This window comes from Phacochoerus africanus, chromosome 1, assembly GCF_016906955.1.
Source record: "Phacochoerus africanus isolate WHEZ1 chromosome 1, ROS_Pafr_v1, whole genome shotgun sequence".
In the NCBI taxonomy this organism is placed as follows: Eukaryota; Metazoa; Chordata; class Mammalia; order Artiodactyla; family Suidae; genus Phacochoerus; species Phacochoerus africanus.
In genome coordinates this window covers 53,528,744-53,541,661 of record NC_062544.1, presented here as the reverse complement: position 1 = coordinate 53,541,661, position 12,918 = coordinate 53,528,744, and the positions used below count along the sequence as shown (strand labels likewise).

The 12,918-nt window shown below is 39.9% G+C and overlaps 1 protein-coding gene across 3 annotated transcripts in view; it reads right to left on the bottom strand.

Moving 5' to 3' along the window:
• OXCT1 (3-oxoacid CoA-transferase 1) overlaps nt 1-12,918 on the bottom strand; it is a 154,580-nt gene that overhangs the window by 14,333 nt on the left and 127,329 nt on the right. For all 3 annotated transcript variants that reach the window (XM_047766433.1, XM_047766441.1, XM_047766450.1), the window contains exon 15: nt 2,584-2,664. In XM_047766433.1, coding sequence (XP_047622389.1) covers nt 2,584-2,664 — 81 coding nt within the window. The remainder of the gene's footprint in view (nt 1-2,583; nt 2,665-12,918) is intronic.

Here is a 12,918-nt window from a genome sequence, read left to right as displayed (position 1 = left end):
TATTTTCTTCCTTTTGCCTAGAAGGGCCTCTTTGCTCCTCTTCTCACTTATAAAACTCCAACTTATCTTTCAAGACATCACTCAATCTATTACTTTTCTCATCAAGAAAAACATGGCATTTACTCAGCAGGCATTCCCTGTGTATGGGTTAAGCATTACCCTAAGTGTTGGATAAACAGTGATGAGTGAGACAGACAGAGCTCAGAGGTTATTTTAATATAATGATCAGTGCTAAGTTAGGGTGGGTACCCAGAATCCATGAAGTACCCAGAAGACTCAGGGAAGGATAGGGAAGAGAAGAAATATGTAGCTGAGACATAAAAGATGAGCAGGAATTAGCTAGATGGTTGGGGTGGGAAGAGCATTCCAGGGAGAGAGACAGGATGTGCAAAGTCCCAGAAGAACATGGGACAGGGGCAAGTGATGCAACATAGTTCACGGCATTTCAGCCTGGCTGGAGTGGAGAGAATGTGAAAGCAAAAAGAGAGAGACTGAGATTGGAGGAGAAAAGATACCGTGAAATGTCTTGTAAAACATTAAAAGCTTATATTTAATACCACCTAGAAGCTTTCCTTGACTCTCCCCAGGTTGTGAAGTAGGCTTCCCCTCTGTACCTAACTCAGTATCTGGCCTCTCTCTCTCCGTTTCTCATGGACTTTATCACATACATTATTCTAACTGCTGGCGCTGTAGCTGCATGATGTCCAGTCCTGAATATGCTCCTGGAGGCAGAGACTCTCCTCTTTTCTGGAGCTACTGTTGGAAGACTCTGCTTCAGAGAAGGAGCTCAGAAAGGCTTACTGAATGAATGAATGAATGGATACAACGATAATGTGAATGGAGAGAAAAAGTAGAAGGTTTTTTAAATGGCAGTCAAGTTAAATAACAAAGAAGTAATGTTCTGAAAAAATGTAGGTATCCGATGGTAAGTGCCAAAACGAGCTGGCCCCTCTGAGCATGAAGCTGTGAGTGCTAAACTGTCAGAAACTTCTTTATGATGAAGATGGAAATGGCATTAGACTTAAAGGATGGGTAGGATTTGGGGAGACAGAGTCGAGTGGGAGTTGTTGCATGTAGAAGCACTAAGCTGGTAAGAACAAGGTCAGGGCACACATAAGAGTGGGGACATAGGGAGAGGGCTTAGCTGGGAGAAGAGGAAGGTTGGGGGTAAAATGTTGCTGGAATCATCCCTTAGAAGATGTAATACTTTACATTATTAAAGAAAACATAATCAAGGACAGTTGCGTCTTTGATTTCAAAGTAACAGATTCTTTTCAACAAGTCCTGCCCATGGTTTTGGAGTGGTTTAAGAAATGCTAAAATTCAGGGAATAAATGGTGAGAAAAAAATATTCCTTTTATTCACTTGCTTTTCTCTATATGTCATCTTTATAGATTCCATGTAAACAGTCCTAGGGCAAGGCACCATTTAGGAAAGAAAACTCCTTAAAATGTGACTTCTGGAGTTCCTGTTTTGGCTCAGCGGGTGAAGAACCTGACATGGTGTCCATGAGGATGCGAGTTCAATCCCTGGCCTCACTCAGTGGGTTAAGGATCTGGTGTTGCTGCAAGCTGGTGGCACAGGTCTTGGGTCCGGCATTGCTGTGGCTGGGGTGTAGGCCTCCAGTTGCAGCTCTGATTTGATCCCTAGCCTGCGAACTCCATATGCTGCAGGAACAGTCATGAGAAGAAAAAAAAAAAAAAAACTGACTTCTGAAAAGTATTATGAGCCTTCTAACGTACTTCAAAAGGCTGCTTTAGGATGCTCTGTACCACACCTGAATGGGGGTTCTCAATCAGATTAGTGCCAAAAGGAACTGCATCATTACGAGAAACAAACAAACAAACCCTGAGCTAGAGAATACTTCTTTGTGGTTCATCAAGATGTTAAATTAAGAAAATGACACCTCCTAGATCACCTATGAAAACTATGTCATTCAAACAGCTTAAGCTCAAATCTGGGTAAGCAACCACCAGTGATACTTCTCTCTGATCTGAGCAGCTTCAGTTGTACTATTAACCAACAAAGTCTATTTAAGAAGATAAAATCTAGAAAAGTATGAAAACGGCTGGTGTGTTCTGAAGTCTGCTTTATAAAAGCAGGCTGAAAGCTTGCACGGAACAAAAGATTTCTTGGTTCACTGTGGGGCCTGTACTGCAATTTGCACCTATATGATTAAAACCTAATTTTTACTGAGTTTCCTAAAATGAATTCCAACCATTTGTACTCATGATTTGGGAAAGCAATAAAGAAAGGTAGGAATGATAAATATATTCTTAATTTTGTATCTATCATCCATCTGAATAGTCCAATACAACTTTTTTTGATTATAATCACACTGTCAAAGTTGCCAAGGACAGCAATGCAATTTTGCGTATATATGTTTATTTCCAGAGAAATTCTACATTAAGAATTCTACATCCAGAACCATTAAATTGATGAATCTTCCTATTCAGTCTAACACAGATTAAATTAATTCTACGACTGCCAACGTAATACATTTTTGGAAGCTAACAAAAAAATTCAAAAATGCTCATAAATAAAAAAAGACATTAGAGGGAATAAAAGAGAAAGGCACTTTACCTTTTCAGTAATGATGCGGTTGACACATTGCTTTCCCGTCAGTGGTAATGTACATTTCTCCATGATTTTATGTGCATTTCCCTGTTTTAAAAAAGAAACATCAAGGAGCATAGTTAGGGACCAATTCTTATTTATATTTGGTATAACACAGAACAAAGGGGAACTATCAGAGAAACTGTCTCCTAAGCACAGACTGTTTCAAAATCTTTGTGCAGTCATGCTTTTTTTGCTTTCTTCCTGGGGGCAGACTGTATTCCCTAAAATAATTCAGGGAGAATGCCAAATGAATAGCCAAAGGTATAACCAATATAGTTGGGAAACACCCTGCCTCAGATCTGACCTCTCAAGCCTCTGCCTTTCCTTAGATCACTTCTAGCATCCTGCTAATTCTTCTTTTCCAGGGAATAGTCTCCTTGACAGACAAGCTGTTATTTACTGAGGGTAGGACGCATATACAGAATGCAAATGCATAATATGCCTTTTTTAAAAAAAAAAGTTTAATTCTACTTGTTAAAAAAGTAATATATTCATAGAAAATGGCAGTTCTTGACTCCCTTCTATACCCTTAGAATTGTTCTTAACACAAATCGATTTCAATTTTTTTAGCATTTTCTTATATACTTTTATACATTTTCTTTTTACCTCTGTATTTTAAAAATTTCTTTTCTTCTTTTTTATGGCTATACCTCCGGCATATGGGGTCGAAATGGAGCTGCAGTTGCAGATCTACACCACAGCCACAGCAACGCCAGATCTGAGCCACATCTGTGAACTACCCCGCAGCTTGTGCCAATGCCGGATCCTTAACCCACTGAGTGAGGCCAAGGATCAAACCTGCATCCTCACAGACACTATGTTGGGTTCTTAACTGCTACGCCACAATAGGAACTCCTATTTTTAAGTACTACGTTAGCCAAGCTATTTATTTTCTTAATTAATCAGTTTTAGATATTATATAACTTCTTATTGGGGCATACGAAGACTAAAATCTCTTACAAACAAACCCTCATCCTCCAACATCTTTAGTTCTCCAAACACAGCTATGTCACTATTTGCAAGTAACTCCGGAGTCGGAGTTTACACCATGCTGACAAAATGACTATGTAAAGTGGTTCATTGCTGGGCTGGGTAGTGTAGAAAACCCTGATTATATTCACTTTCTTACACAGCTATTTGCTTTTTCTGGAATTTGTCTGAGCCTCAGTTTGCTCCATTGGTAAAATGTGTGAGTTGGTCTGTAGCTACATTTTTTCAAAGTTTCCTTTAGCTACAGAACCCTTTCTTGAAACATAAAACAAAAGAGGGATTGAGAGTGGAAAGCAGGCTTATGCCCACTAACTCCCTTGGAACACATTCCAAGTAGAGAGGTGGCCTCTGGGGCACATCCATGGGGGCACAGTCGAAACATTAGCTCTGATGATCTGATCTTCTAATCATTTCTTCTGATTATGAGTAAGCTCCTTTCAAAGTATCAAGCACCAGGAGCCTAAATTAATATTTCCCTTGAGGCTGAAGGCTAATTTATCACGTTCTAGATCTTCTACTAGAAATGGCAAAAATGCTTCTATTGCTTTTTGGATCTAAAAGCACCACACATGTCATCATCATTTAAGCCATCTCAATGTTTTACCTCCTGAAACACGCACTTGCTACCTGGTTTATATCTCTTCTCAAAACTGCTGTTATACCAAGTATGATCAGAGGCAAGGAATTTCAAATAACTGGGCTTAATTAAGATTTTACTCCTTGTGATAACCTGTCTTTTCACCAACACACCAGTAATTAAGAGGTTTCAGTACACTTAACTCAGTGTACAGCACAACAGACAGTCAATATTTTTTGAGTGAATGAATGGAAAGAAAAAAGGAAGTCTATTTGGAATCCTGGATGGACTTCAAAAAATGACTATTTCTTTAATTTAGTCAGAACTAGTGCTAAACACAAGTAGAGTGGATATATATTACACCTTTAACAAGTTATACACTCCTGTCTCTAACTGTGTAAGAAAATTTATAGCTGTAGAAATAAATTTATAGCTGTAGATCATTTTTAATGATCTATTTTCATTCCCAGATTTCAAAGAAACCTTGCCCCTGTCAAAGAAGCGTAATTAAAGAGCTGAAATTAATGATGAGCATTCAAACTTCTGTAGTTGTCAGGACTCCTTCCTCTTAACATAACTCAAATAAGGCATGTCGCAGTGAATTCCAGGTCCGCCTGGGAACAAAGTGAACAATCTGTGGGCCTCCAAAGAACATTTTCTGCAAGGAGCACTTACTTTGTTCTCATTATTCGAGCAAGAGCTGCATCTGGTGTGAAGGCAGCCACATGGACTTCAATGAATAACCAACTCTGGTTTAGGAGCAATGGTGAATTTCAACTGACAGAATTAACCATGTTCTACCAACAGATCTTTTATAGACCATTTTCCACGTAAACATCTTAGTGGTTCGGAACAGAGCCAAAGGACTGAGCGCAAAGGCTGAGCATGGGAGGAATCAAATCAGCTCCACACTAAGCTAGGCAGGGCTCCTAATCCCAGGCTTCCCTATCGGCTTTACCTTGAGGGGTTGCTGTAAGTGTCCAGCACTTAGCAAGGGCTCATGACACTTGCACTGTTTATATAACCTATATTGAACATTTCTACAGTCTACCAGGGAATTCTTTAGGAGCTCCTAAAGAATTAGGAGCACCATGAAGTTGGACATAAGATTGCACAGAAAATGGCCTAAACAGAATTCCTGAGACCCACAAAACTAATGAAGCCACAACATGTATTTGGGGGCAAACCATATGGTTGGCCTAGGAAGCTGGCACTAAGCATTTTCTTGCTGCAAGAACAATGTAACTAGATGACTCCATTCACGCTGAGTTCCAAGACATAACACAGATCAAAGAAAAGGAGAAAATGAGATGTAGGAAGATTAAAGAATGTCATAATTTCAATATTCAACAATAGGTTAGTTATGAAGCCAAAATATGACTGCCTCCCACTTTAGCACTCTATTCTAACCATGCCAGGCTGAGGCTTACAGTGTGTATGGCAGCTGCAGAGATTAATGATTCACAAAGGAGGAACAATCACTGAGTTTTTAGCATTTAAAAATAAATCGTAAAGAAGAGATGCAGTACAGTGTGGTAGCAAAAAGGACTATATTTGGAGTCCAAAGACCTGGTTTTTTCATCTTCACTCTGCCATTTAATAGTCATTTGGTCCCTTAAGTTCTCTGTGCTGTAATTTTCTCTTTGATTGTCTTGTCTTCCCTACCTGAGCATGGGAGGAATCAAATGAAATATTCTGAAAATCCAGTAAAGTAGGAAGCATTGAATCTACATGAGAATGTGTGGGTTTAGTGGGGTCTTGTTCAACCTTATTATGCTGCTTCTTTCCTTCTCCATGACAAAGTATCAGAAAAGGCAGAGAAATGGATACCAAATGTAGCATTAAAAGTGCTCTGAGGCCCTCCTGTATAGCACAGGGAACTATATCCAGTCTCTCCGAGTAGACCATGATAGAAGATAATATAAGAAAGGGAATGTACATGTGTGCATGACTGAGTCTTCTGGCTGTACAGCCGAAATTGACACAACACTGTAAATCGACTATACTTTAATTTAAAACATATGTAATAAAATTTTTAAAAATGCTCTGAGGTGTCCTGATTTTTGATAGTCTCTTATTTGCTAACTTCTTCATAACCCTGGTTAATAGTTAAGTCTCTTTCCTCCACCTGCTTGTCCAGCTTTTCTCTCCCCACCACCCATCACTTCCAGGCTTCCTGCAAGACCTAGGAATCCACCATATTCTTTTTACAGGATTGAAGGCCTCAGTACTTTCTATTACTTGCTTCATGATGTTCTCTCTTTAATTCTTTAAATATCTGTGTGAAATTTATCACTAAATTCTTCAGTAATAAACAACTCTGGATAAATGATAATAAATTCCTTTGTTATCTATCATTACAATAAACCGTGTCATCGCAATAAACTTCATCCGAAATAACAAGCTCTCTTTTTACAACACGACGACTTTTGCCTTTGATGTCCATATTTCATTCACTCGAGGTAACAGAGCATTCATGAAGATTTGCCTTACATAAAACCTCATTTTATGCCCATCTATTCTGTTAAGTTCTTAAATATGTCTGCAATATAGATTTCTTCTTTCAGGCATCGTCTTTGGGAAAGCCCTAGTGATTAAGTGCAGAGAAGGCAGAATCTAGAAGTTGGCTGCTCCTTCAGTGACCAAGTCATTAAGACTTTGTTCATGCCACCTGCGACACATGTGACCAGGTACCCATCAGCCCACATTCTAACGGCAACACCCTCCCTATTCTTCACAACTTGGTTCAGGTATCACCACCCCAGAAAAACCATCTGCAACATTCCCTTATCAGATGCCCCTTCCCTAGAGTCCCAGGGACACCCTCAGTCTGGTGCACCACTTAGGTGCTCCTGTACTTGCTCCACTCACTACCTATGTAACTGTTGCCCTCTCTCTACCTACCACTGGACTCTGAGCTCACTGAATGCTGAAACAACCTACCTTTGTATCTTCAGCAACAAGTAGAGTATTAGACTAATCATTGTGATCAGTAGACACTATCTGACTATTTTAATTCTTTTTTTTTTTTTGTCTTTTTGTTGTTGTTGTTGTTGCTATTTCTTGGGCCGCTCCCGCGGCATATGGAGGTTCCCAGGCTAGGGGTGTAATCAGAGCTGTAGCCACCAGCCTACGCCAGAGCCACAGCAACACGGGATCTGAGCCGCGTCTGCAACCTACACCACAGCTCACAGCAACGCCGGATCGTTAACCCACTGAGCAAGGGCAGGGACCGAACCCGCAACCTCATGGTTCCTAGTCGGATTCGTTAACCACTGCGCCACAACGGGAACTCCTGACTATTATAATTCTGATCCAAGGAATCCTAACAGCCTTGGAGCCATAAAATACATGTGACTGAGTATCTATGGACCACTGGAGGTTTTCAGTCCTAAGAAATGTATTTGTACCTTCCCAGCATCTCAGCTCACTAGGAGAAGTGTAGCTAGCAGAAGTGTGCAAAGGGGCTTATAAGACTTTGGGGAGACAAAGACATGAGCAAAGTGAAGACCCCTCAAAACTTCAGTATGAAATGTACAAATGCATAAGTAAAGAGAGAAGCTGAGCGAATTATGCTTCCCCTACCTCTTCTGCCTGCTCCCTCCTAAATCTTCAAAGCTTGCATTAATCTGCTGAAAAGAGGGCTTGGCAAGACTGAACTTGGCAAGGGAATACTCAGTGCTTTGGTGACACAATGAAACCAAGTATAAGCCTCTCTTAGGGCTTGCCAAATAATATGGAAGGAGCCTGAATGCCACTGCCCTCATCCCTTCCTTCTACACACACACACACACACACACACACACACACGACCACAAAAAAGATATAAAATATTGGGGAACACCCATGAATGCCAAATCACTATGATGACTGATGTGGCACCTAGGGAAAAAAACATGGGATTTGCTTTTGTTTTGTTTTGTTTTGTTTTAGGGCCACACCTGCAGCACTTGGGAGGTTCCCAGGCTGGGGGTCTAATGGGAGCTGTAGCCGCCGGCCTATGCCACAGTCACAGAAACTCAGGATCCTTAACCCACTGAGCAAGACCAGGGATCGAACCTGCAACCTCATGGTTCCTAGTTGGATTGGTTTCCACTGAGCTATGACGGGAACTCCGAGATTTGCTAAATAAAGAAAATCAAACTACAAAGAATAAAAGGACGGGATGATGATATTACTCACACTCAGTTTATTCTCAGGGGATGTTTTTGGCCTTTACCCAGCACCTATTTGGTAGGGATCCCAACAATCCATATAGGACTTCAGCAAAAGGCTTTGCTAGCTCTGAAGCAGGTAACAGTTGCTATTACAAATGGTTTTCATATGTGGATGTAATAACAGTTTGTGGTTATAGGTACATTTGAGAAGACTAGTTAAATGAGACAACAGACACAGCAAGCCATTTCCCTGAAAACAGTCTTCAGGGCTCTGAGTTCTTAGAACAGAAGGCCAATCTTCTTCAACATAATACAAAATATCTTTATCAAGGCCTTTTGTTTTCTCTCTAGAGATTGCATCCTATAGTCTCTAGCATACGATGTCAGCATCCAGGATGGGAGCAGAATTATTTTCTCTTTCCATCTATGAATTGCTGTGGTACCTTAGAAAGCTGCTCTTAGCCCTAGCTTTCCTATCAAGAACTGTGGATATTCAAAATCACAGAATTTAAAGTTATTCACTTAATTAAATCCCATGAGACAGTTTAAAGGGCTTTATTGGTTGTTGGACTGTGTTCTGCTGTTTTCTTCCATTATAACTTTTTTTTTTGTCTTTTTGCCTTATTTATTTATTATTTATTTTTTTTCTCTTTTTGCTATTTCTTGGACCGCTCCCGCGGCATATGGAGGTTCCCAGGCTAGGGGTCCAATCGGAGCTGTAGCCACAGGCCTATGCCAGAGCCATAGCAACGCAGGATCCGAGCCGGGTCTGCAACCTACACCACAGCTCACAGCAACGCCGGATCGTTAACCCACTGAGCAAGGGCAGGGACCGAACCCGCAACCTCATGGTTCCTAGTCAGATTGTTAACCACTGCGCCACGACGGGAACTCCCCATTATAACTTTTTTTAAACAGGCATTTCTATCATTAAAGGACAAATAGAAAAGGCAAAATCATGTAGGGATTTCTATTTTTAATGGTGAATATTGCTTTTTTTTTCAAACAATCTTAGCCATGAAATAGCCTCATAAACAAAGTATAAAATATTGACAAGCTTTTTGAATGGAAAAAAATTGAACCAGGCAAAACTACATTAATTACAAATTATTCTAACAAAAGAACACTATATTTATCTTGGGATACTTCTCATTGTTGCCGAAAATTATCTCAAAAATGTTTTCCAGAAAGAATTAAAAAAAAAAAAAAACTTTCATATTTGCTGGCACTGGATCCAAAATAAAGACGATTAATAAATCTCATTTACCTTTTATAATTCCTCTGCACAAAAAGCAAAGATGAGGTAAAACAGCATTGAAGGTTTCTATATGACACCTCCACTATCACACATAAATTGAACTTAATAAAAATACTATTCACAAAGATTTATTCTCAACTTTGTAACAATATAATTACGACTCTTTTTATCCTTCAGAATCCAGACCTCCTACGGCAACAAAAATAAAATCTAAACCTGTTTTAGAAATAGAGCTCTCATTTATGGTCTCAAAAATAGGTACCCAAATTTTGCTTGCCTCTAATAAATGACAACTGTGACTGAATTTCTTTGCTTTTGTGCTCTGAGGATTATATACCCTTAGGAACACATTTCCAGGATACAATGCTGAGAACTAAACACTTTCCTTTATATTATTAGTGGTGATGATACTGGCCAGACAGAAAAGCTTAATAGCCCAGAGGCAGGATACATGGGTTCTCAGTTTGCCTTTGCTCTTAATTTTCTATTTGATTTTTGTCAGAATATGTGTGATCTCTGTAGAATTTGGTTTGTTTGTCTTTGGAAGAAAAACAATAAGACCTACCTCACAAGGGTATTGTAATGATAAAAAAGAGGCAGTAAACATGTAACTGCTTGGAGTTAAAAATATTTTATATATTCCAAGTATCATTATTATTAGAAGAATTAAGGAATTCAACAATTAGTTATTGATTCCTCTTAATGCAACAGGCATGATTTCTCTCCATTTTATGACAGAGCCCCTGCCTCATGGAACTTATATTCTAGTGAAGAAAGGAGATGAAGAATCATCAGAAGAGGTGGATTCTGTTTTGTATAATAGAGCAGTTGGGGAGAGAGCTTCTCTGGTGATCTGAGCAGAGACCTGAGCAAACTGTGGAAGTGAGCCATGTAGATACCTGAGGAAGAGCATTTCAAGCATAGGTAATAAAAAATGTCAAGGCCCTGAGGCAGGAGGATGCTTGGGAACTTGCAGGAAGAGTTTGGCTGGAGCTCAGAGGGCAAGTGGGAGATTCCTATTAGATGAGACCAGACAGGTACTGGGATTGAAGATGACAAACTAGGGAGAGGCTTAGAGACAATGTGTAAGGACTTTAACTTGAATCTAAGGGAGATGGTGAGTCGTAGAGGGTTTCTGAGCCCAGGAAGAAGTAATATGATAGGCTAGGGGTCGAATAGGAGCTGTAGCTGCTGGCCTGTACCACAGCCACAGCAACGCCAGATCACTGGGCTACTAGGTGCCCTGATAAAACTTGGAGGATTCTAATACAAAGAGGAAGAAGGGGAGGTGGTTACTAAAGGGGACAATTAGATTCTTAGATTGTTTTCTTTCAAGTATTTTGCTGACATCTTTCTCACCAAAGCAAGGATGGCTTTGATCAGGGAAAACAGAAAAAAAGAGAAAAAGGTAATTCTGAGATCTGAAACTTCTGGAAAAGGGCAGATGTGGGTGGGATGGTGGCACAGAGGTAGCTTTGGTGAGGATGCAGCATGGTATGGTATGATGAGCACAGGTGAGGCCAAACTGAGTGAAACTCCTAGCTCTGCCACACCTGGACAAGTTTACCTGACAATCCCAGCCTTACTTCAGAGGGTCACTGAGAGGCTAGTAGATTCAGTATGTACAGTGATGCCAGGCATGGGGCCTTGCACCTCATAAGGACTCAAACTCCATATTTAGAGGGAAAAAAAAGAAGGACACTCTAAGAGATGAGAAGAAGCCTCAGAAAGAAGGTGGCTAGACACTAAAATCTTTGCCTACTCTGCAATTTTGCCTGGAACCTTGATGACTAAGTTTAAATGAAAATTATGCTACAATGCCAGTTTGACACCAGTGCCTGCCATACATCTCCACAGGTGGTTTTGAGGCAATGGAAATGTTATGATGGTTACTCTAGAGCAAGACTAGTAGGCAGCCAGGTTTCAAATACCAGAAGCTGCTGGCTGGCTGTAAAGACTTGCAAGCAAAGAGTTTCCTTTGTCTGATTGAAACAATGCTTTTAAGGGTCAGGTAATGCTATGTTTATAAGGAACCTGCATCTATAACCCTAAAGATGAAGAAAAGGCACAAAAAGAAAAGCTGCCCCTGAAGACCAGTTGACAGTACCACCCACCTACAGAAAAACAAAACAAAACATGAACACAAATTAATAGCACAAGAATACAAGATTCTATTTCTTTTCTCAGGTTTTAATCCTTCATTGCAAACTTTCTACTTTGGTGTCTATTTTCTCCCCCTAGGCTGATCACTTAACCATAAGGCAGCAGAAGGTCCCCAGCATGTCTCAAAAAACAAGTCATTAATTGGAAAGGCCACCAGGAGTTTAAAAAAAAAAAAAACCCTCTCCTTTCTAACTCCTTTTCAGCCTCTACCACCCTTTAGGCAGACAAAAGATGCAGGAAAGACATGGTGAGGTCCCTGTGTTCCCATGAGCTGGGTCAGGAACAATGAGTCTGGGTGAACAATATACAGTAGCAATCAGATCATGGGTAAAAAGTGAAGGTGGCAAGAAAAGAAACTACTGTTGGTTAGTTTTCAAGGTTATTGAACTACTAAGTGTGAATAAATCACTATTATTATTTTAATCACTAATATTTTTCATTAGATTGTTCAAATGAAAGTATCTAGGGAAAAACATCTAACTTTAATTCTGGTCTAAAACTCAAGGCCAATTTCCTCACTGAGAGAAGAAAAAGAGGAAATTCTAAAAAAAAAAAAAAAATCTTGCCTCTATGAAACACTTTAATAAGAGATTTCTTTTTTTCTTTCTTTCTTTCTTTTTTTTTTAGGGCCACACCTGCAGCATATGGAGGTTCCCAGGCTAGGGGTTCATCAGAGCTGTAGCTGCTGGCCTATGCCACAGCCACAGCAATGCCAGATCTGAGCTGTGTCTGCAACCTACATTGCAGCTCATGGCAATGACGGATCCTTAACCCACTGAGCAAGGCGAGGGATCGAACTGGCAACCTCACGGTTCCTAGTTGGATACGCTTCTGCTGTGCCACAATGGGAACTCTGGGATTTCTAATCAGAAGTTTGAAACACCACTTTTCCTCCATCAGAAATTCTAGCTAAGGAGAAAGAAAAATTTTGGAAGTAAAAAAAAAAAAAAAAAAGAAAGAAAGAGAATTTGCTAGATATAGGCCCAATGTTTTGAAAACAAATGCACAAAAATAATCTGAAATAAGTCGGACTTCAGTGCTTATGCATCAACATCAAAGTACAACAAAAGGAAAGTTGAAAAAGAGTTTTCTCCAAATAGCCAGGAAAGATTATTATGTTCCAGGAAAGATTTGGATTTGATTTGCATGCCTGG